The sequence below is a fragment of the Hylobates moloch genome, unplaced genomic scaffold (genome assembly GCF_009828535.3).
Source record: "Hylobates moloch isolate HMO894 unplaced genomic scaffold, HMol_V3 SCAFFOLD_3, whole genome shotgun sequence".
NCBI lineage: Eukaryota > Metazoa > Chordata > Mammalia > Primates > Hylobatidae > Hylobates > Hylobates moloch.
In genome coordinates, this window is record NW_026652278.1 from 37,155,863 (window position 1) to 37,181,374 (window position 25,512).

Sequence of the window (25,512 nt, forward strand, 5' to 3'; positions counted from 1 at the left end):
TTAGGTCTAGGATTCATTTTTGGCCAATTTTGTATATAGTATGAGTTAAGGGTCAGAGGGGTTTTGTTTTGTTTTATATATGACTGTTCAGTTGTTCCAGCACCATTTGTTGAAAAGATTATCCTTTCTCTGTTGAGTTGCCTTAGCATCTTTGTTGATAACCAGTCCACCATGTATGTGTGGATTTTTATTGCTGGATTTTCTCTTGTTTCATTTGGATTTGTTCTATTTCAGTTTGTCTTGTTTTTAATGCTAATACCACATTGTCTTGATTACTATAGCTTTATAAGTCCTGAAATCAATTCTTTTTCAAAGTTGTTTTGGCTTTTCTAATATTCTTTGCATTTCCATATAAAGTTTAGAAGCAGCTTCTCAGTTTCTATAAAAAGTCTTCTGGGGTTTTGATTGTGATTACATTGAATCTGTAGCACAATTTGTGAAGAATTGACATCTTAACATTATTGAGTCTTTTGATTAATGAGCAGAGTATATCTCTCAACTTATTTAGATATCTTTAATTTTTCTCAGCAACGTTTCGCAGATTTTAGTGTTCAGGTTTTGTCCATCTTTTGTTGAATTTATTCTCAAGTATTTCATATTATTCTGTTGGTGAATGGTATTTTTTAAATTTCTGTTTTTTTTTTTTTTTTTTTTTTTTTGAGGCAGAGTCTCGCTCTGTTGCCCAGGCTGGAGTGCATTGGTGCAATCTTGGCTCACTGCAACCTCCACCTCCTGGGCTCAAGCGATTCTCCTACCTCAGCCTCCCCAGTAGCTAGGATTACAGGTGTGCATCACCACGCCCAGCTAATTTTTGTATTTTTATAGAGATAGGCTTTCACCATGTTGGCCAGGCTCGCCTTGAACTCCTGACCTTAGGTGATCTGCCTGCCTTGGCCTCCCAAAGTCCTGGGATTACAGGCATGAGCCACCATGCCCGGCCATTTTTAAATTTCAAATTCTGATTGTTTATTGCTATTACAGTCATGCATCAGTTAATGCCAGGGATATGTTCTGTGAAATGAGTTGTTACACAATTTTTTCATTGTGTGAACATCTCAGAGTGTACTTCCACAAACCTAGATGGTATAGCCTCCTACACACCTAGGCTATATGTTATAGCCTAATCTTACAAGGCTACAGACCTGTACAGCATATTATTGTACTGAATACCGTAGGCAATTGTAACACAGTGGTGTTTGTGTATGTAAACATAGAAAAGGTATAGTAAAAATACACTCTTATAATCTTATAGGACCAACATCAGATACGTGGTCCATCATTGACCAAAAAAAAAATTGTTATGTGGCACATGAGAGTACAGTTGACTTTTGAACAATATGAGGATTGGGGTGCTGACCCCTACCTCCTGCCCGTATAACTGAAAATCTCCCCAAAACCTTAACTACGAATAAGCCTACTGTTGACTGGAAGCCTCACTGATGAACACATATTTTGTATTTTATACGTATTATATACTGCATTCTTACAATAAAGTAAGCTAGGGAAAAGAAAATGTTATTAAGAAAATCATAAGGTTAGCTGGGTGTGCGGTTTGTGCCTGTAATCCCAGTTATTCAGGAGGCTGAGGCAGAAGGATCACTTAAGCCCAGGAGTTGAGGCTGTGGTGCTCTATGATCGTGCCTGTGAATAGCCACTGCATTTCAGCCTGGATAATATAGTGAGACCCTGTCTCTTAAAAAGAGAAAATCATAAGGAAGAGAAAAATGTATTTGCTATTCTTTAGGTAGATGTGGATCATAATAAAGATTTTCATTTTCGTCATCTTCACATTGAGTAGGCTGAGGAATAAGAAGGAGGGGTGTCTCAGGGTTGTTGTCTCAGGGGTGGCAGAGGCAGAAGAAAATCCACTTGTAAGTGGACTAGAACAGTTTACACCCTATTTTTGAGTGTTGACTACATATAGGAAAACAGTTTTTGGGATATTGGGTTTGTATCCTACAACCCTGCTAAATTCACTTATTAGTTCTAGTTGCTTTACTTTAGTTTTTTACATAGATCAAAAATTTTATTTTTAATTGTTGTGGGTACATAGTGTTATTTAAAAAAATAGATTATCAAATTATTTAAACAGTTTGACTTCTCTTTTTTGATCTGTATGTCTGTTATTTCTTTTTGTTGTCTGATTGCACCGGCTAAAACTTGCAGTATAATGTTGAATAGAAGTGTCAAGAGCAGACATCCTTTCTTTGTTCCAAATCTTGGCAGGAAGGCATTTAGTCTTATGCCGTTAATTAAAATAATAGCTATTTTTTTTGTAGCTGCCCTTCATCAGCTTGTTAAAGTTCCTTTCTATTTGTAGTTTGCTGCAAGATTTTTTTTTTTTAATTTTGAATGGGTGTTCGATCTTAGAACAGCATTTTCTGCATCTTTTGAGATGATCTGTGATTTTTCTTTTTTAATTCTCATAATATGGTGAAAGCATTAATTTTCTAATCTTTAATCAGTCTTGCATTCATTTGATGAACTTCACTTTGTCATGATATATTATTTGTTTTATATATTGTTGGATTACATTTGCTAAAATTTGTTTTTACATCTAAGTTTGAGAGATATTGGCCTGTAGGCCAGTCTGGAAGCAAAGATAGAATAAGTAATAGCCAAATTCTTGTCTGAGATTGAGATGTGATCAGTATGTAGATCTTTGGGGTATTAAGCACCAATAGGCAGTACTTGATTCTAACTTGTTATTGTTGTAGATTAGGGAGGCCCTCAAAATGGAGTAAATCTTTCTTTTCCCCACTGCCTGCTTTCACTCTCCTCTGAACAGTGACTAGGGGAATAGAGGAGAGCCCCACATTAATTTGAGTTCCAGGGTTTTCACCAATATATTAGACCCTCTTAGCTGCTAAATTTCATTCCAAAATAATGTGGAAGCCCTGATGGAAAACAGATACAGAGATGATTTTATTAGTATATTTTGCAAATTAAGTATTTTTAACACTCTAAATTTAATAAGAGCAATAAAGTTGTGATGAATACAAATCTAATATCAAGGGGTATGAATAAAGTAAGCTATTACTTATCTTCAGCACCCAATGTATTTAGTTATCAGTATTGAGAAAAATTCTTACTTCACAAATGAGTTCATTCCATGTGAATTTTTTTTTTTTTTTTAACAGCTCGCCTTGCAATCTTGTAGTATTTTTCAAGTAACTTCATCCAGAACTTGAACATAAAGGAGTAGGGAACTGGTTTCACAGCTTAATCACCATTTCTAACAAACTACTCACATTTTTTATCATATATTAAAAAGTTGGACAACAAAAGGGAAAATATTGATAAATGCTAAGCAATTGATAATGTCTTTTTGAGACTATAGGTTCCTTTATTCACTGTTACATGCACAGAAGGCAAGATGTGCCCTCACTTCAACTGCCACTCAATTGCCTGTCACACACATTGTGCTGTAGTAGTACTTTTGCTTATACAATTTTTAGTGAACAAATATGTGCAGGCCTTAATTGGGATGAGGCGAAGGAGATAGAATAAAAGACCAATATAGCATTACAAGCCTTCCTAATCAGTGACAAAATTCATTCAGTTCAGTATATACACAGAGATAAGCAGGAGAAACTTTATTCTGAGATTTGCTTGAAAATGAGTTAACCTGGCTATGATATCTCCAGTGTACTGATATTTGGTATAGAACTCCTTTGATCTGTATATATCTTATTATAGTTGAAAGTATTTTAAAAAGAAACTATTTTCAAAAGGATATTCAAATCAAATGCTTGTGGAATCCCAGAAGCTCTTCAGTAGGACCTGAGGGTTCTTTGGAACAGTTTGAAAACCATTCTTCTAGACCATGTAATTCAACATAGGAATGTTTTCTTCATTTTCTCTTTAACTCTTATTTGAAATTAGAGTTCTGGTAAACTAAGGGGAAAATATATAGGTCTTTATTACAATGTGGTAAGGTTTATGAGTCTTGTAGTTATTAAGAAAGTAAAAGCAAAAATTGAGATGGAATTTATCACTCCCCATATTTACGACATGTATAGTTCATAACATAATACTTAAACTATCTTAAAAACACCTGCTTATTTTTCACATTTCACGTATTTTAATATGAGCATAATAAATTCATATTATTCATAGGCCTAGGCCTAAACCGAAACACAGATAAATTGAGTTCCTGAGTCTGATGTTTAAAATGGTATTATGGAGCTCTGTAACTCTCACATATTTATGTTTTATCTGAAAAGGAGATGACAATACCCTTTGGCTTGTTTAAAAACACATATACACACACAAAAGGATCTAATGAAGAATTTTGACTAATATTGGTTCAAAGAGATCTTTCCTTCTTGTGCAGTCACTGTGGATTTCCTACCCTATACCTCTTCATTTCTCTCAATCAGTGTCTTCACATGTTTCATTCAGTTTTTCTCTCACTTTTACTTTCTATTTATTATAACCTAAAATGTATAATTTAAAGAGATCTTAGAGGTGATTCAATTCTACTCCATTTTACAGAAGTTCAGAGTGAAATGATCTTAATTAGATGGTTGGCCGAAAAGAGCTGATTTTATAAAGAAAAAAAGTCACAAAAATAAATATGTTTCTAATTGGCCACTTTGGTTCTAGAATCTCCGTATGGTCTTCTCTATAATTTTAGGCTTTGCACTACTAATGGGCAGAAAAATATTTGTACTATTTTACTAGTGACACATAGATAGCGATCTGCTTCTATTAGGATTCCAAGGTAGTGTAGAATAGAAAAGAGTGTGGGCTTTGAGGCTGGCAGATCTGAGTTGAAATTTTGGTCTGGCTCTCCACTAACTATGCAATTATGGGAAGTTACTTATCCTTCTCTGAGTCTCCTTTCCTTCATCTGTAAAATAAGGAAATAACACATATAAAGCTCTTAGTGCCTATTATGAGCTCAAAAAGCATAGCCAGATAAGTAAGTTGGTTATAATAATGAAAGACAATGGATAAATATATTAAAAAAGCATGACAGCTGAGAGTGAAAGAGGAGAAAAAGGGATTGTGGCAGAGATAGTGTGGAGAATAGTAAAGAATGGAAAACCAAATTGGATAAGAACTAGTTCAACTTGTATTCAGTTTAGTTCTAATATTTTAAAGCACACCTTTTTGTTTTCATTAGTGTACTTCTTGCACAATTTTAGCTCATATTCAACTTAAACATTTTCTTTTGTGATCAAATTGTGTTTAAATTGTGTCTCTTATTTGTTTATATTAATGTTATTGTTCTCTGAGTAATCACACATTTTTATTTAATTTACAGGTGGCCGTTTGTTGCATCTGTTTTTTTGTTATTCTTCCTCTAAATCTTGTTGGTACAATACTTGGCCGAAATCTGTCAGGTCAGCCCAACTTTCCTTGTCGTGTCAATGCTGTGCCTCGTCCTATACCGGAGAAAAAATGGTAAAGAGAATGCTAAATCTTATGCGATTGTTTCACACAATATATAAGTTCTTAAGGCTGTTGTATACATGTAACTTTAGAATTGGTATGTATTTATGAGAATGACAATCTTAAGTTTGAGCCTAAGAAGTTCATTTTACTATTTCCTTTAACCTACATTGTTAAGAGTAATAATAAATTATACCCTTATTCCACTTTCTGAATATCGTGCCAATTACAGTTAAGTCAAATGCTTTCCTATGCTGTAGAGGTGGGTGTGAACTAAAGCTGCGGTTTTACTAATCCTGCAGGCCAAATCTGGCCTGCTGCCTGTTTTTATCTATAAAGTTTTGTTGGAACTCAGCCATGCCCATTTGTTTACGTATTCTCTGTGGCTGCTTTTATAGTACAGCATCAGAGCTGGCAGATCAGTAATGTCAGAGATGCTATCACATGCAGAACCTGAAATATTTACTATCTTTCCAGATATTTTAGTGCTGTACAATTTAGTGTACATTTATTACATTCCCTATTTATAGGAACAGTTGTATAGTAAGTAGACTCTACATTTTTATAATAACCAGATTATTTTATAATCTGGTAAAATAACTAGATATTTTACCAGATTATAAATACAGCATATTCAGGTGCTTATACAAATAGGTGATAATTTTGCTCTATCCTTTCTAGACATGGAGGCATGTAGACATTTATAGAAATGGAGGATGAATAAAATAGCCCCTATAGTTTGAATTGGCCATATTCTTTTCTTTCCTTAGATTGGTGCTTATGAGAGACTTTGGTTAGAATTTTTGTAGTTTATTATTTTATTTATTTATTTTTTTGAGATGGGGTCTCACTCTGTGGCCCAGGCTGGAGTGCAGTGGCGTGATCTCGACTCACTGCAAGCTCCACCTCCTGGATTCACGCCATTCTCCCACCTCAGCCTCCCGAGTAGCTGGGACTACAGGTGCCTGCCACCACGCCTGGCTAATTTTTTGTATTTTTAGTAGAGATGGGGTTTTACCGTGTTAGCCACTATGGTCTCGATCTCCTAACCTCGTGATCTGCCCACCTCGGCCTCCCAAAGTGCTGGGATTACAGGTGTGAGCCACCGCGCCTGGCCTGTAGTTTATTTTTTAAAGTAATTTTTTTTTTGTAAATCATTATGTTAGGACCCATCGGTATCCTTACTGGGAAGGGTAAGTTTAAAGGAAAAGCATAGTCAGAAGTCACAGAAGTTCCTCTGAGTCACTAGGGCCAGTGAAGGAGAGGTCTGGTGAGAGCTTCCTCACCGGAGATGCATTGCAATTAGGTATAGGAAGGCTTGTGTGTGCCCCTGTTTTGGGGAGTATAATCCTGGGAACCTAAATCTGAATACTAGATCTGCCTCTCATTGACTGTGTCACCTTGGGCAGATCACTTTTAACCTCTGTGAGTCTTGGCTTCCTGTAAAGTAAGGAAAGAAGACTACATTAAATGATTTTAAGTTTTTTTTTTCAGCTCTCAAATTTTACAATTTTCTTCTCAGTTTTTTAGTTCGTTAATTTCATAGTTATTAGTTTAGGATCTTTTTTGTGCCAGGTATTGTGCTAGGCACTGGAAATACCTAGTTGAATAGCTTCTGCCTGCCAGGGTTTATAATCTAGTGAGGTTTTTTATATATATGTACACACATGTATTTGGAATTGGACAGTTACAGTATAGCGTGGTAAATACTGTGGTGGAGGTATTTTCAAGAGGCAGTGAAAGAATGGGAGAAGGACCCACCTTTTCCTGGGAGACTCAGCAAAGGTTTTAAAGGGAGAACATTTGAGCCAGTGCTTTCAGGAGAGAAATAAGAGACAAGAGAAGGCATCCAGATGGGGAATTACCAATTACGGTCAGTAAATATTTGTGGAATGAATGAATGAAGTTTCAATTTTGTTTTTTATTTCTTTGGTGCCATTATAAATAAGAACTCATAATACCTTAATTGTATAATTTGTAGGAAAACGAATTATAGAACCAAGGAGAGAGTGAGCAAAGAGATGGCAAGGCCACAATTTGGGAAACATTATTTCAAATGGAGGTCTCTAGACTCTTCGTTTCTTTCCCTTTGGCTTTTTGTGAATAAATGCCTGTAGAGTTCTAAGAAGTTATGGGAGTCTAGCAGAACCAGAGGGAACACTTAGAGACTTTTTCAAGTTCTGCCAGTGTCAGTAATTTGTGTTCTTCATATACTGTCTCAGTCTTTAATGCAGAAAGAATATTGATTATAAGCTATGGCTAATTTGAAGTCCCACCTATGTATTGTGCCTCTTTGGGTTTTGGCTTTTCATTTTACTGGTTTGTTTCTATCCTTTAGAGATGATTTTTTAAGTGTCAAGTACCTGCTTTCTGTTATCAGTGTTTATATAATATGGAAATCATACTAGAAGTTTACTATTAATTTTAATATTTTCCAGGTTCATGGAGCCTGCGGTTATTGTTTGCCTGGGTGGAATTTTACCTTTTGGTTCAATCTTTATTGAAATGTAAGTTTTGATAATGTATTTATGTTTTGAGGGATTCAATTATAGTAAGACAATTTAGGAGTTAGGGAACATGTAAAGTCATCAGTTGGAAGAACATCTAATAGTCTGTTAATTCCATGGTTCCAGAAAAGGGTCTAATAGGCTATATAAAGGTTGCTGTTGGCTGTGTTCTTAAATATTCAAGTGATGTTTATACCTTTTTGTATTGTATTCTAGGCCTCCCTCACCTAAGAGGAAATCTTAGAAATCAAAACTATGTGTTAAAGAATGGTAGACTAGCCTCTGATCATATGCATGACTTAAGGAATTCCTGGTTTTTATTGTATTTTAAAAATATTTCTGAGGATTTAGGGAACTAGGTAAACCATTACCTACTAGTCTGTCTAGGCCCTGACATCTTTTGATGCATAGTCATTTCCTAGGTTTCTTCCATAGAGGCTTGCAGGAGTGCTAGGAAGTGTGTATGTATTTAGAGATAAGAGGTATGCCACCTTGTGCCACTTACTGTGCTTTACATCTGCATCTTTTGTCACCATTGCAAAATAAAAAAGCCTTCCTTTTCTTAGTCTGTGTCCCCGTGCCCCCTGTTGGGAATGCTCTGGTTATTTTAGGCAAGAAAGTTCACCGTATGGGACTTTCTCAGATATTGCAGCTATACACCCTTGGCTCATATCCACTAAATACCAGTCATTGTGACAACTTAAATAGCCTTACATGTTTCCAGATGCCCCACTACTGATTGTCTCCTGTATGGTAGGAGTCTCCTTAACAGACGTAATTGGATTTGGTAGTTGGTTAATTGAAAAAGTTGGCTCATGTAAGATAATTATTTTAAAAGATACATACATAATCTTTTATTTTAAGACAAGTAAATGTACATCCTTCACTTTTTTTTTTTTTATATATAGAGCCATGGTCTTTTTTTCATTGGAATTTTTTCATTTTTTTCCTTTGACATTCGTAATACAGATTCTGTGTTTTCCAGCCTTTTTAAAGTGAAGCAAGAACATAAAATCCTATCTGAAGCATTCTAAGTGCAGAATCCTTCTAGATTTGTACATTTGTCCCCCAGTCTATAGCCGTCTCAATCACATCGAATTTTACAACTTTTTTAAAGGGACTCACCTTATCAAATCTTTCCAAAGCATTCAACATAATTTTTATAGTAACCACACATCCTTTTTACGCTGATGTTTATTGGTTTATGTAACATTTAATTTAGTCAGTTTAGTCTAATGGTACTAACAGATACAACTGACATAAATAGATATGGACCAACTCTTGGTTGTCACTTACCAGCTCTGCATATGCTATGGGCATTAGTACCTTAGGAGTTGGAGTGTGTGTCTCTGTAACTCGTGGTTTATTAAAGTCGGTTCAGGAACTTCTTTAGTTCCATTCTGACAGTGCTTTGTGCCTTCACCCAGACTTGACCTGTGACTTCTTTTTCCCTTCTGCCCCTGTCCCCAGTGCTTTTGAACCACATGTCTTTGTGCTTCTCCAGGCACTGTGTTCCACTAGATAACTTCTCTGCTGTTTCTTCAACTTTTCTTCTGTTTTGTCCACCTTCAAACCCATTATCCTACCCATTTGGTAGCCAAAGTGGTATTTTTAAGGTGTCATGTCATTTCTTTGCTTAACACTTCTTATTTTAATTGAGATGAGGTCCCAACTCCATAACATGGCCATTAAGGGTCTTTATAACATAAGAACTGGCCCTGTTCACTTCTCCAACTTCATTTCTTAGTTCTTTCCCCTTCATTTAAAGTGTTAGCCATAGTGAATTACTTTTAGTTTTTCAAAATGCAGTGGATTCCCTTTATTTGCTCACCGTTGCTGCTCCAGTACCTGGAACATTCTTTTTTTTTTGAGACAGTTTTGCTTGTTGCGCAGGCTGGAGTGCAGTGGCACTATCTCGGCTCACCGCAGCCTCCGCCTCCCGGGTTCAAGCGATTATCCTGCCTTAGCCTCCTGAGTAGCTGGGATTATAGGCATGCACCACCACGCCCAGCTAATTTTGTATTTTTAGTAGAGACGGGGTTTCACGATGTTGGTCAAGCTGGTCTCGAACTCCCGACCTCAGGTGATCCGTCTTCCTCAGCCTCCCAAAGTGCTAGGATTACAGGCGTGAGTCATCATGCCTGGCATACCTGGAACATTCTTCTAGCTCCCCTTACCCTCTGCATTCCTTATCTGATCCTTCTCCCCCCATAAAGCCCCATTCAGCCACAGTGGGAAGATGGCCCTTATGTGCATTCGTGTAGCACATATCACAGTGTATCATGATCTTTACTGGTGTTTCCCAACCAGCTAGTAATCTTCTTGAGGGTAGAGACTTTGTTGTCTTTACTGTTCTGTTCTCACTGCTTTCCTGATGCATGATAGGGGCTCTGTAAATATTTTTTGAAAGAATGAATGATGGGGAGGCTGAGGCGAGTGGATCACCTGAGGTCAGGAGTTCGGGACCAGCCTGGCCAACATGATGAAACCCCATCTCTACTAAAATACAAAAAATTAGCTGGGCGTGGTCGTGCGTGCCTGTAATCCCAACTACTTAGGAGGCAGAGGCAGGAGAATCTCTTGAACCTGGGAGGTGGAGGTTGAGTGAGCTGAGATTGTGTCACTGCCCTCCAGCCTGGGCAACAAGAAAAAGAAAAGAGGCTGAAAGGCTCTGTTGTAATTTAATGATGACTTGATAATGGATTAGAGTGAAAGATCTTTTTCTTTTTTTTTTATTAATTTTTTTTGCACACAAAAACAATAAACATTTTCTAAAAATATATACAAACAAAAAGATGCGTATCAAACATATTAGGAAGGTTGCACATGGGAAGTCGGGGAATAGAAATGGGGGGTGGGAATTAAAATAAACGAGAGAGGGACTTTATATGGATCAGTGATAATAACTCAAACCTCTATTTGACAAAGAAGAAGGAGGAGGAAGAACAAGAAAGTGGGATAAAGGATCAGAAAGGGAGGAAAATAGAAAAAACTAGAGTATGACTCCAGAGTAGACCTGTTTTGTTGTCACTGAGTTGGTTGGTTGGTTTGTCTGTTGCATTTTTCATATGTTTTGCTGCTCCTTACTTCTTCCCAGACGGGGCGGCCGAGCAGAGGTGCTCCTCATTTCTTCCCAGATGGGGCGGACGGGCAGAGGCGCTCCTCACTTCCCAGACGTGCTCATTTCTTCCCAGACGGGGCGGCCGGGCAGAGGCGCTCCTAACTTCTTCCCAGACGGGGCGGCCGGGCAGAGGCGCTCCTCACTTCCCAGACGATGGGTGGCCGGGCAGAGGCGCTCCTCACCTCCCAGACGATGGGTGGCGGGGCAGAGGCGCTCCTCACCTCCCAGACGATGGGTGGCCGGGCAGAGGCGCTCCTCACTTCCCAGATGGGGAGGCCGGGCAGAGGGGCGGCCGAGCAGAGACGCTCCCCACCTCCCAGACGGGGCGGCGGCCGGACAGGGGCTGCAATCCCAGCACCCTGGTAGGCCAAGGCAGGCGGCTGGGAGGCGGAGGCTGCCGCTAGCCAAGACCACACCACCGCACTCCAGCCCGGGCAACACCGAGCACCGAGTGAGCGAGACTCCGTCTGCAGTCCCAGCACCTCGGGAGGCCGAGGCGGGCAGAGCACTCGGGGTCAGGAGCTGGAGACCAGCGTGGCCAACATGGCGAAACGGCGCCTGCAGCCAAAGGAGAAAAAGCAGGCAGCGGTGGTGGCGCGCGCTGGCAGTCCCAGGCAGTCCGCGGTGTGGGGCAGCAGCGAGCCGAGTAGATTGCAGCGTGGGCCACAGAGGGAAAAGAAAGAAAGAAAGAAAGAGAGGGAGGGAGGGAGGAAGGGAGGAAGGGAAGGAGATCTTTTTCTTAATTAAAAATCTTAAAGCCTTTTCCCTTGCTGTCCTCTGAAGACTGTGAATCTTTAGGCCTGCTTTTCCTAATTTTATACATTATTGCTCTAACTTATTTTTCTATTTAATAAAATACAAACTACATTGCTTGAATTGTGTTGTATCTACAAAACAATATAGATACAAATACGGATTTTTTAGCTATTTTCGTTTGTTCTTTTCTACATTATAGTTCTTTAAGCTTCTGTTTTATTCAGTTTGTGTAGAGGTGCATGCCCTACTGAAGAATCTGTTTTTCAAAGATTATCCAAGAAAATATTTTTTGAGAGAATTCTAGTGGATTTAATTGATGAAGACATGGTAAGAGAAACTGTTGGAAGATACTTGAAAGAAAGTCATTAAGTGAGAAAGAAATGAGAACTAAAATGTGAGACTTAGGAAGAACAGAGTGAGCTTTAAGAATAAAGACTGGAAACCTGTGTCTTTATTGCATTTACTTAGGTATTTCATCTTCACGTCTTTCTGGGCATATAAGATCTATTATGTCTATGGCTTCATGATGCTGGTGCTGGTTATCCTGTGCATTGTGACTGTCTGTGTGACTATTGTGTGCACATATTTTCTACTAAATGCAGAAGATTACAGGTGGTAAGTACCTATTTGTAGAAAGAAATTTGGGGGAACCATAATATTTTAAAATAACATTTCCTTTGAAATCTATCAAGTGGAGTAAACAGCTGTATAGAAATGTTGTTACTTAAAATAGCATAGAGATTTTTTCCCAGTTATAAAAATGATACATATTTTAGAGAAAAAACAATATCAAATTTTTAATGTATTAATGGAGTACTATGTTAGAAATATTTTTTACAAAGTGCTTGGTATGAAAAGAGTTTTATGAGAAGCATTGCTCCATTCTAAACACAAGGAAACTTAGATCTGAAAAAGGAAATGGTCTATTTATGGTCACTGGTAATAGGGAATCTGACAAAATTCAAGATTGAGCTTTCTGATTCTTAGATGTTCTCCTTGTTGATAAATTTAAATACCATATCTATGCGTTTGTTTTTTAAATGTTTTAAAGGACTTTAAAGGATGTTTTATTAAATTCTTTGCTTTAAAATCTTTGTTTTAGTGCCATTCATTCAAAAGAGATTTATCTTGTCTCCCCCTTCCCCCACCAGGCAATGGACAAGTTTTCTCTCTGCTGCATCAACTGCAATCTATGTTTACATGTATTCCTTTTACTACTATTTTTTCAAAACAAAGTAAGTGGAGACATTTTTTCACCTTTTATTTAGGAAACTAATTTGTCCTTTAAATACTAATATTTAAGGCCTTATGTTGAAAGTAAAAATGGATATCCTATATATATTTTGTTTTATTTCAGGATGTATGGCTTATTTCAGACATCATTTTACTTTGGATATATGGCGGTATTTAGCACAGCCTTGGGGATAATGTGTGGTAAGTTTTGAAATTCTTTGAACATCATGAGTAAATCTGAGTTTCTCTAAATCAGAAAAATACAGTAATTGGAAATTAAGAAATTTTATCTGTTGTTTGATCAGAAACACCAAAATAAACCCAAGTCTGATTTCAGTCCTTTTGACTCTTCCCCACAACATAATTTATTACCTTATTAATTTCTATTTTTATAGAAATTCTAGTAAGTCTGTATAGCACAGAATTTCATATCACAGTTTTTCATTCATTTTGAGAATTGGCTTTTTCATTTTATTTATTGTTTTTAGAGACTCAGCTTCTGAACTAGCTGGGACTACAGGCACATGCCACTGTGCCTGGCTTGAGAATTGGCATTTTTTAAAGCTTAGGTTTGATGGAAGATCATGATGTAGGCATGTTAAGGTGTTGCCTGAATGATTCCTGTTTGGAAACTTCTCAGACTATTCTTGGAGAAACCAGGAGACACCTAGGAGACAGCACAGTTTACTTGTTATGATTGCATACTTGGGTATCTACAGACTGGACTTAAGTTCTGGCTGTACCATATGTATGCTTTCCACTTTGATCTAGTTCCCCAAGGTCTCTAAGCTTCTGTAAAGTGGTGATAAAACCACTATTTATGGATCTATCATAATCATCTATTAAAAGGAAGAGGTAATAGTTTTCACCATGTGATAGAGTCTCTAGAATGTGTGAAATAGCTAGAAAATAAAGAACTTTTGGAAACAGTATGATAAATGGGAAAGGACTGGAATAAATGTCCATGCTGTTGCTCAGCTTTTTTTGTGGCCATGGAGGTCACATTAACCTTTCTAAGTCTCATTTTTATCTGTAAAATGGGCATATCTTTCAGAGTAGTTGTGAGGAATAGTGTCATGTGTGTAAAGCACCAAGTGTAGTGCTGGGACTGTTATTAGGTAGTAAGGATAGCCATTTACATGGTGAGATATGGAAAGAACTGGCCTTTTGGGGTCAGTCTGTTCTGGGTGTGAATTTCCCACTTAATAGCCATGTTACTCTGGCCAAATTATTTAACCTTTCTTCCTCAACTTTACTCATTTGCAAAATAGAAATAATACCTCATAGGGCTATAAAGAGGATTCAGTGATTAAATGTGGATAAACATCAGGTGGCTGGTAGATGCTCAGTGAGGGGTAGCTGCTGCTGCTATTGATGAAGGCTGAAAGTCCTTGGGCTTCCTTCTCCTCTGGAATTGTGTCTGTGTTTCTGCACAGTCTCTGTGGGATTCCACACCTTGTGTTTTCATCTCAGAACAACTTTATGACTCTAAGTCCCGGCAGAGGTAACTTAAGGGAAACTCATACAAGTAACTCACTTTTTTCGGGTTCAGTGTTTTACTTGATAAATGAGACTGGTCCCTTAATTACTTTGTAGGAATGATATGTTTTACTTGATAAATGAGACTGATCCCTTAGTTACTTTGTAGGAATAATGTAACGCTGCGGGACTAATCATGGTGGAAACATTTCCAGAGAGTGGATAATTTTCCTCCTTTTTCTTTTACTTGCCATTGGCTATTTATGTATGTATGTGTGTATTTGATAATTCCACCTTTGGCTATATAAGATATATATAAGATATGGTAATCTTATTAAAAGCTAGGTCTTGGTGTGACATTTATGGACACCTTTGGGATACCAAGATTGCTTTGTTTCTTCATCAAAAGAGCCTGTTCAGTTCATATACACTATGTATGTGATCACGTGTGTGCGCACACACAAATGAGATTGTCTGTAAAGTAGTGAAACATTCCACAAGGAAAGATCATTTTCTATGTTAGAGTCACATGTTTTATTTATAGCTGCTGTGATAGCCATTCCCTGTGATAATTAGTAACCAACTTTGAGGGAAAGATGAGAGGGACTGAAGGTTAAAACTACATTGTGTCAGGTGGAAACATCACTATTCTTGGGCAGTCAGAAGGTTCCTTCAGTATTATTTGCCATCCTTTCTTCAGAGTATTGTTCACTGGACTCCTCTTTATTTTATCTGAGATTTTTCTTGATTATCACCTGCATTCAGTGAGGTATAGAATCGATTACGCAGAGAGTTAAAAAATTTTTCTTGACTTGACTTTTTCTATATGTGATCTTAGGAAGACCCAGAGAGGTAACATCTTGACATTTACAAAGAAAATGGAATGAATCTAGCTAAATTTTTTGAGTGCTTTTCCTGCTGAAATTTCATCTTGCTGTCTGGAAATCTTGGCACATTTACAGTTCCCTGCTGTTCTGGCAATGTCCCAGCATTTATTCTTTAATGGGTTTATATGCCTTCAGTGCTTCATTTTTCAGGGGCAGGTGAGGAGAAACTGTTTAGGCTGGAAGTCATTAGAATGTCATCATAATACAAAAATTATATATATCCATCAATTTATGTTGCTAAAATGCTTAAGTCAGTAATTAAAACAAAAATATTTGTTGATTTTTTTAATGTAGCAAAAAATGACTACATTAAGATGGGATATTATGAGCATAGCATTTTTGTTTTGAGGAATTAAGTTCAAAAGTGCACCTCTATTGTTCCTAAGATATTTACTTTTCTAGAGGGCATATTCAGTACTCTCTTTTTATAAAGTCATGCCCTTGTAAGTTTATTCTTGAGGTACTCATAAGATTAGGAAAAATGATTCTCTAGGTTGATACTGTTTTGATTTTAAGCATATTTCTGCTCAAAGGGGAACAATGTTTTGTACGTGTGGAAAATTGGATTTGGTTATTGGACTAGTATTATACCATTACAATTTTTGATGCTAATTAAAATTTTATACATCTTTTCATGTCGTAAGGATTCAGGTATATTTTCACAAAATTGAATGATTTTTCTCTTATCCTGTAAAGAATTGTATTGTAACTATTCTAAAATGCATTATCAATATTTTAAAATGTAATATTGTTATTTCCTATTATAAAAGAAATGACTGTTCATTGCAAAAATAAGTGGAAATAGTGTTGCTTTGTCACTTTGGTTTTTTGTATTTTAATATTTAATAAAGGGAAACTTTCAAATATATACAAAAATAGGGACAATACTGTATATAGTGAGTCCCCATGTACTAACACCCAATGTCAGTAATTATCAACTCATGGCCTATCTTGTTTTATTTATATTCCCACTTTGTATCCCCCCCTTTTATTCTGACATGAATCTTAGACCTTATGTCATTTCAACTGTAAATATTTCAGTATATGTCTCTCCCTGAAAGATAAATGTAATATGATGGAATAATTTAGTTAGTGTTCAGATTTACCATACTTGTAATGACTTTTTTTAAAATATAGTTTGTTTGCATTGAGATCAATTAATATTCATGCATTGCTTGGCTAAAATGTCTCTTAAGGCTCTTTTAATCTATAGATATTCTCTCTCTCACTTGCAATTTATTTTTAAAACTTAAATAATTTCTGTAGAATTTTCCACATTCTGGATTTTGCTGATTATATTGCTGAAGTGTCATTTAAAGTTTCTTCAAGTGGTAGTTAGATCTGTAGGCTTGATCATACTCAAGAATACTTGTCCAAGAATGTTTAACAGGTGGTTTGTAAGCTTTTATCAGGGAAGCACATAATTTCTGGTTCTATCTCTTTGTGAAGTTAGCAGCCATTGATAGTTATTGCCTAGCTCAAATAATTCATTAGTAGTTATAATATTCTAATTCTATTGTTCCTTTTATATTTGTTAGCTGGAATACTTCCATAACGATAACCTTCCTTTCATCAACCAGTTGGTAGCCTTGGGGTGTAATTCATATATAGGAGAAACAGGAGAGATGCTTGATTCTTGCCTTTCATTCACCAGTTTAGTGAATAAAAGATTCACTAAAAGATTGGTTCAAGGGTGACTAATTAGGCACTTGTGTGTGCACTTACCATTATTAATTAATGGAAGGTTTTCTTTTAAGCTTTCAATAATATTGGGCTACATCATGAATTCCTAAGACCAATGGAGACTTTTTTCTCTGACAGTTCAATAACCAACTGCATTGTTCTAAAGAGCCCTTAGTAGGTTGATACAAAAGTAATTGTAAAGCTGCAAATACTTTTGCACCAACCTATATTTGCAATAAAGAACCAGCCAATTCATTCATTCATTCAACAGATATTTACCAAGTATCTTATATGCCAGGCACTCTTTTAGACACAGGAGATAAATATTTTATTTAACAAAACAAACATCCCTGATTTCTGGTGTTTTAAGCTCTGGTTGAGGCTAATTGTTAAAAAACAGCATTTCAAAACTTCTGACCCACTTACCTCTCTGTCCTGTCTATTCCTGCAAATATGTCAACCCTACTACCAACTACACAGCTTCTACAACTTAAAAAAGAAGCTGTGAGAAAATGCCTCTCCTCTAGAGCTTCAACTGCTATTGGGACATGGTTCCCTGTCCTTCCTTAAGAGAATTTTCAGTCACTGCTTACTATTTATCTATTGGATTTTGGGAAGATATATTGATTTTTACTTTAATGACCTAGAATAATATATCTTCAAATCAAATAAGGCATGTTTTTTGATTTAACAACCTTTTGCCGTTATCAAATTATTCTTGCTTTATAAGAGATGTATTTTAATTCTATAGTTACTGATTATACAAGAAATAATTGCTACTTGATTAGACTTGGCATATGATGGTCAGACTTGGTGTATTATGGTATCAGGTGATTTGCAAAGCAAATGATACAGTTTTAGTAAGTTCAGAAAGAATACTAACATAAAGATATTTTCTTTAAAAAAGAATAACTTTCCAGAGCATAGAGTATTTAGTGTTTTTAAGTGATGGATACTGCTCTGTATGTATTTGTTTCAAAACATCTTATTTTATCTTTGCAGGAGCGATTGGTTACATGGGAACAAGTGCCTTTGTCCGAAAAATCTATACTAATGTGAAAATTGACTAGAGACCCAAGAAAACCTGGAACTTCGGATCAATTTCTTTTTCATAGGGGTGGAACTTGCACAGCAAAAACAAACAAATGCAAGAAGAGATTTGGGCTTTAACACACTGGGTACTTTGTGGGTCTCTCTTTCGTCGATGGCTTAAAGTAACATCTATTTCCATTGATCCTAGGTTCTTCCTGACTGCTTTCTCCAACTGTTCACAGCAAATGCTTGGATTTTATGCAGTAGGCATTACTACAGTACATGGCTAATCTTCCCAAAAACTAGCTCATTAAAGATGAAATAGACCAGCTCTCTTCAGTGAAGAGGACAAATAGTTTATTTAAAGCATTTGTTCCAATAAAATAAATAGAGGGAAACTTGAATGCTAAAATTACATGAATAGGAATCTTCCTGGCACTTAGTGTTTCTATGTTATTGAAAAATGATGTTCCAGAAAGATTACTTTTTTCCTTTTATTTTTACTGCCATTGTCGACCTATTGTGGGACATTTTTATATATTGAATCTGGGTTCTTTTTTGACTTTTTTTTTTCCCAATCCAACTGCATCCTTTTTTTTAAAAGAGAGAATTAGAAAATATTAAATCCTGCATGTAATATATCTGCTGTCATCTTAGTTGGACCAACTTCCCATTTATTTATCTTAAAACTATACAGTTACATCTTAATTCCATCCAAAGAAGATACAGTTTGAAGACGGAAGTGTACTCTCTACAATGCAATTTACTGTACAGTTAGAAAGCAAAGTGTTAAATGGAGAAGATACTTGTTTTTATTAAACATTTTGAGATTTAGATAAACTACATTTTAACTGAATGTCTAAAGTGATTATCTTTTTTCCCCCCAAGATAGTCTTACATCTTTTGGGTTTGAATGAAGGTTTTACATAAGAAATTATTAAAAACAAGGGGGGGTGGGTAATAAATGTATATAACATTAAATAATGTAACTTAGGTGTAGACTCCCAAATGCATTTGGATGTACAGATTGACTACAGAGTACTTTTTCTTATGATGATTGGTGTAGAAATGTGTGATTTGGGTGGCCTTTTACATCTTGCCTACCATTGCATGAAACATTGGAGTTTCTTCAAAATGTGTGTGTCATACTTTTTTTGGGAGGGGGGTTGTTTTCTTCTGTTTATTTTCTGAGACTCGTACAGGAGCCAAATTTGTAATTTAGAGACATTTAATTTTGTTAATCCTGTCTGGGACACTTAAGTAACATCTAAAGCATTATTGCTTTAGAATGTTCAAATAAAATTTCCTGACCAAATTGTTTTGTGGAAATAGATGTGTTTGCAATTTGAAGATATCTTTCTGTTCAAAAGGCAAAATTACTGAATGCCATTTTTAAAAGTGTACTATAAACTATGCTACTCTCATACAGGGGACCCATACTTTGAAATCTCCAGACTTGCTTACATCTAGATTATCCAGCACAATCATAAAGTGAATGACAAACCCTTTGAATGAAATTGTGGCACAAAAATCTGTTCAGGTTGGTGTACCGTGTAAAGTGGGGATGGGGTAAAAGTGGTTAACGTACTGTTGGATCAACAAATAAAGGTTACAGTTTGTAAGAGAAGTGATTGGAATACATTTTTCTGGAACTATTCATAATATGAAGTTTTCCTAGAACCACTGAGTTTCTAGTTTAATAGTTTGCTATGCAAATGACCACCTAAAACAATACTTTATATTGTTTTTAGGAAGACTCAAAACACCTGTATTTAAACCTTAATATGAAAATCATGCAATTAATAGTTACACAAGATGTTTTCATTACAAAATATGTGTCTATATATTGATGGACTCCACATCCTATATTGTGACATGTAAGTCCTTTAAAAGGTGAAAAGTATGATTTCTTACCACTTAAGTATGATTCATATGATCCAACAAATTTGATCAGAAAATGTAGGTAAATCCTCTTCTGAAGCCAAAATGGTATATTAAGTGTAATTTATTGGTACTTCCATTTTCTCTTCCTTCTTACTTGCCTTTAAGATCTTATAAAAAAGAAACTAGGCCAGGCACGGTGGCTCACGCTTGTAATCCCAGCACTTTGGGAGGCCAAGGCGGGCTAATCACGAGGTCAGGAGATCGAGACCACGGTGAAACCCCGTCTCTACTAAAAATACGAAAAATTAGCCGGGCATGGTGGCGGGCACCTGTAGTCCCAGCTACTCGGAGAGGCTGAGGCAGGAGAATAGCGTGAACCCAGGAGGCGGAGCTTGCAGTGAGCCGAGATTGCGCCACTGCACTCCAGCCTGGGCGACAGAGCGAGACTCCGTTTCCAAAAAAAAAAAAAGAAACTAAATATTTAGTTGCTTATATTATGTAACCTTTTAACTATATGTAAAGTACTTTTTTGGTTTCTTTCTCACCACTTTTATTCAAAAGTACTTTTAACATACTAATACATAGTCTGTCTGCTGGGAGTATAAATTGGACAGTAAGCTTTTGTCTTAATAAAATGAAATTTGTTTCTCATGATACGAATCTTGCAGGTAAGATGTAGGGTTTATTGAAAATGTGTGGGTTAAATGCTTTCAGGTACACCAATTCTTTCTACTAAATTGAGCTCTATTTGAAATTCTTTGGAATCTGTGGTGAAAAATAATTTTCTGATTTCCAAATACATTAAGAGCATTAAATGAATATTAATTACCTTCGAAGTCTTTTAGAAAAGGACTTGTATTGGTTTTTGGCTGCATAGAGGGGTTGAGTAAGTGTGTGTGTGTGTGTGTGTGTGTGTGTGCGTGTGTGTGTGTGTGTATGTGTCTTCTTAAAGAAGATGTAATTCACAAATAGTTTAGCTCCCTAGCGCTCAGTTGTAGAATAGAAAATAGAACATTATTCAAGTTAATTGAAAGGTGAGGTTTTTATACCCCCACAAATGCTGTGTATCTGTCTTTCGTTTGTTAACATTATTTGCTTAATTTCTTTCAACTGACACTTTGGATAATACTATCAAAAACTAAGGCTAAACATTCCCCGTGTATTTAAGCATGCTTCTCCTGAAATTTAACTACATTAGTAGTTGACATTTGTATACATATATCCTAATACAGGAGTAGGATAAGGTGGAAATGTAATGGCCTGAGGGATGGCGAAGCATTCTTTTAGTATTTTTTATCATGTTGGGCTCCTAGATTGTACTGGGGTTGCCCATAAATCAAACCCCATACTCTTAGAATTCATTATATTGTGGTGATACCAGAACCTAGTGAATGGTATGCTTGGGTGTTTTCCATTGAGAGTGGATGGACCTCTTTATAAAGTTGGTTGCTGCAAAATCCAGTTCTTCCAAAAGCCACTTTATTTAGGGTTTATTCACAAATCATATCCATTTTGGTACAGTGTTTGTTTTCTAATATTTATTAACCACTTTATACCAAATGTCTTGCAAAGAAATGTTATTAAAACCTTGAATTTTTACAAATGTAAAAAACAAAAAGTGTATTAATGTATTTGTTCAGGAAAAGCTACATACCGAAGGGCTTTTGTATATGAATTCTGTGGTGGGGAGACCCATTTGTAATCTATATGGCAGTTCCATCTGGGTTTTAAGTTTAGATTTCACCGTGTCTTAGTGCTTCATTCTATTGGTTTATTGGAACATGTAATAGGAGTAGTGATGTATTAAAACACAAGTATTCATTAATATTTTATATCTTCACTAAAATTCTGTAGTTATGAAACTATATTTCATCAATCAAGGTGTTATATTTCAATCAGAGAAGTGAAAATTTATGAAGATTATTTGGAAGTGTGTACAGAAATAAACTAGGCTTACAGGTAGGCTAGATCAGAACGTTAACATATGAACCTGCAGAAATCTTGTAAGACTTAAATTCAGTGTGAGGAATAACTCTAGTTCTCTCCTATGAGCATTTCCTAAAAGCCATCTGATTTGGCATTCTTACTGGAGCTGCAGACAGAAATCTACAAAGACAAAAGTAAACAAAATTAAGTTATTATTCCACTGTTAGGAATATAAATTTGTGAAGTCTGTTTATTTTGAAGTATTGGTGAACTAGGCTTGCTAATTGATAACTGCAGCAGTTTGTGTTTACTCCAGTTCGTCAACTTAGGTCATTTGAAAGATATAAGAGCTTAAGGCAAGAAAGAAGTAACGTGGAATTCTATTTGAAGGACAACAGAACATTCTTGGAAAAGCAGCTCCAGTTGGTTTTTCAACTCTGTCAAACTTGAATGTGTAAGTCCCCACAGAGCATGGACAGTCGGTGCAGAGTTCCAAGGAAATTATTGCCTGATGACCACTTCCATTTTGTATACACTCTTTGGTTCGTATAGGCCATATTCCAACTGGCTTTTTAGTAATAGAAATCCAGTATATAATGTATCAAATACAATTGAGGTTCTAACCTAGTGTGTTAATTTATCTGAATTTGGATTTTTAAAAAGTAATAAAAAGTTAAATGTACTTCCTTTGGATTCCTTATTTCTTTCCTTTTTGAAACATGAACCAAGCATAAGGGATAACCCATTATTGACAGGCAAATGAATAACTTAATAATAGTTTTCCACAATTAAATAAAGCAGGGGTCTGCAGACTTTTTCTGTGAAGGTCTAGATAGTACATACTTTCGGCTTTGAGGGCTATACAGTCTCTGTTGAAACTATCATTGTAGCACCAAAGCAGCCATAGTAGACTACATAAACTAATGAGCATGGCTGTGTTCCAGTATAACTTCACAAAAACAGCTCACAGGCCATAGTCTGCTAACCCCTGGAATGATGTATTTAAAATTTAAGGTTTAAATTTGTATTTCGAAAATGAACTGTAATGTGCAGTAAAGTTGAGAGAATGGTCCAGTGAATAAGATTGGTCTTAAGAATGATTTTTCTTTTATTGCCATTATTGACTTTCTTGTATACCCATTCTGGCTCTTACACTCAGACTTTACCATCTATTTGCCTGCCATCCTCTGATTGATGATTCTTTGCATTTGTTTAGCATTTACTACTTTTTCAAAGCAGTTTCACTTGTTCCCTCACAACCGTCCTGTGAAGCTGGTAGAGTAGATAGCTGTGTTTTATGGATAAGAAACCACAGCAGCTAAAGGTACTCTTATGTTTAGCCCAGAAGTCATCAAGATTCAGGGCCCTGTTGTCTTGACTATTAACTGTAAAATGGGGGTGTCACCCTCTCTAGCCTGGGAGCAGGTAATATATGTAGAAGTCGCATTGAAAATTAGTGTTCTGTACAAATGGAAGAGATTATTTTTATTGTGCCACGTTGAAATCAGTGGTTAATTTCTCCATGTCTTTGTATGTTTTGTTTTTCCATTTCTGACTAGTTTTTAAAAATCCTGACCAACCTCCTTGGTTCTTTTCTCCTAGTTTTATTAGGTGCCTCAGTCAACACCTGTACTTGACAATTCCCGTTAGCCAAATCGTTGGTACAAATTTGGATTACTTTTTATTTCTTTAATGAACACTTTTTGTCTGGTTGGAAAACTAAGGACAGAAGGGACTCTTTTGCAGCCAGCTTCTTGATTTCAAGTGAACTATTTTTGTGGAACTGTTACTCTGCAATATAATATTAGAAAAGGGGGGAATAAGCCTAATTGGGACATGTGGAATCCGTGTAGTTTACAAATGTATTTTAAATTACTTGATTATTTAAAATGATTTTCAAAGTTTGCACAATTACTTTGCTTGACAGCCATTTCAAAGGAAAAAATTGTGGGAGGTGGTTGCAGGGGGAAATTGATATAAGTGGGGCTGGCCAATGTTATGGTTATTCTTAGTGTCTCAATCTAAGCCACTAGGATTACAAGACTTAATATTGAAGGTCAGTGAAGAAAAGGGAGAGTCTAGAGAGTGAGACATGGAAGGTGGTTCTAAGTTGGGGTTGGTCAGATAGGTCTGCTGCAATTATAGACCAGAAAGGTAGGGCAGTCCTGGATAGGTAAGTGTCACAGATAGGGTAGCTGCAATGCTGGCATGAGGATGTGGGATATGCGATTATCAAGGTGTCCCAGGCAGAGACATGGAGGGTGTGAAGCAGCGAGGCCATGTTAGGATGACTGCAGGGTGTTTAATGCCAGAAGACTGGAATGTGGGAGTTGTAAGGAGCCAAGACTGGAAAGGTGAAAGGAAGGCTTGATGGTGGACGGAGGACCTGGTATGCCACCCTGAAGAACTTGAATAAAGGTTTTGGAGAGCCAGGAAGGGTTTTAAGCAGCTGCTAAAAATTGTAGTATCTTTAATTACATTCTCCAGAAAACTGAGTGTCTTCTCAGTGGTCAGCAATGTAAATGAAGGAATAAGCTGGCCTGGAACAAATTATCATGTATAGTAGCTTGGAAAGGCAAAATGAGAAAGTGGCCCAGGTGGATAAAATTCAGTAGACTTGAAGGGGCAAGAGAACTTAGTTACTCTGGGTGGGAGATGGACATCTAAGAGGAGAAAAACACTTGTTCAGGTTCACAGAGGCCCAAAGATATGGCAGAGGAAACCCTAAAGTAATTATGAATGTAATAATGGAGCTAAGTTGAGCAGTTTTATGTCATAAAGCCTGTTACTCTACCTCCAGTTTTTTCATGGTTTTTAAATTAAAGAAAAATACATTTTAAAAATCATCTAAACCCAGATTAGAGTTTAGCTTTTATAGTTCTATCTTATGGTGTCCCTTTTCAATTTTTCTTTTCTAATCTTTCTAGTGAACCAAATATTTTGTTGCCATTTATTGGTTGATAGCCAAAGTAGCAACTAAACTGGTCTTCTACTTTAATAACATAAAACTGCGCAGCTTGTTCATTCTTTAACACCACTGTCTTCAAAATATTTGGACAAAGGGTGTTGGTGAGAAGACGTGGCCACTACTCACCAGGTGGGGACTGGAGGTCATAAAAGCTCACAACCTCATTGCTTGCACAAGAGGTAGCCTCTTATGTCTATTTTCCAGAGGAATTCCCTTCTAAGAAGGAAGCCTTTTGGTGGTTTGCCTAATGCCACCTGGAGACCTGGAAGTGTCAGAGAAGTTTGTTAAGCCTTTTAGATGTTGACTCTTTGGACTTGTCTACTGAGAGGTGGTGACCTTCATGGGGGTGAATGCAGAGAGCTATGGCGTTGGGTTTGACTCCTTCTGGCATTCAGGCAGAAATGCATGCCATTCAGCCCCCTCCCACTCCTTTGCCTATGCACCGGCCACTTGGCCTTCCTGCCATTTGGTGGTACTTATCCCCTCAAATTCCTTCCTCCCACCTGCCAGTTTCTAACCAGATCTTGCCCTGTCTGGCTCCATTCTGTATGTTATGTGCCCATTTGATGAAAACAGCATGAGGCAGGGTCAACATTGCATTTCTTTCTAAAAACGAGGACAAAATATGAGTGGCAT

General features: G+C 36.6%; 1 protein-coding gene across 1 annotated transcript in view; it reads left to right on the forward strand.

The window, feature by feature from the left end:
• The window catches only part of TM9SF3 (transmembrane 9 superfamily member 3), a 71,274-nt gene extending 48,683 nt beyond the window's left edge, over positions 1-22,591 (forward strand). The window contains exons 10-15 of the mRNA XM_032135523.2: positions 5,273-5,412; positions 7,839-7,907; positions 12,253-12,399; positions 12,936-13,019; positions 13,142-13,218; positions 18,069-22,591. Coding sequence (XP_031991414.1) covers positions 5,273-5,412; positions 7,839-7,907; positions 12,253-12,399; positions 12,936-13,019; positions 13,142-13,218; positions 18,069-18,136 — 585 coding nt within the window. The 3' untranslated portion in view covers positions 18,137-22,591. The remainder of the gene's footprint in view (positions 1-5,272; positions 5,413-7,838; positions 7,908-12,252; positions 12,400-12,935; positions 13,020-13,141; positions 13,219-18,068) is intronic.
• Positions 22,592-25,512: the final 2,921 nt, after the last annotated feature.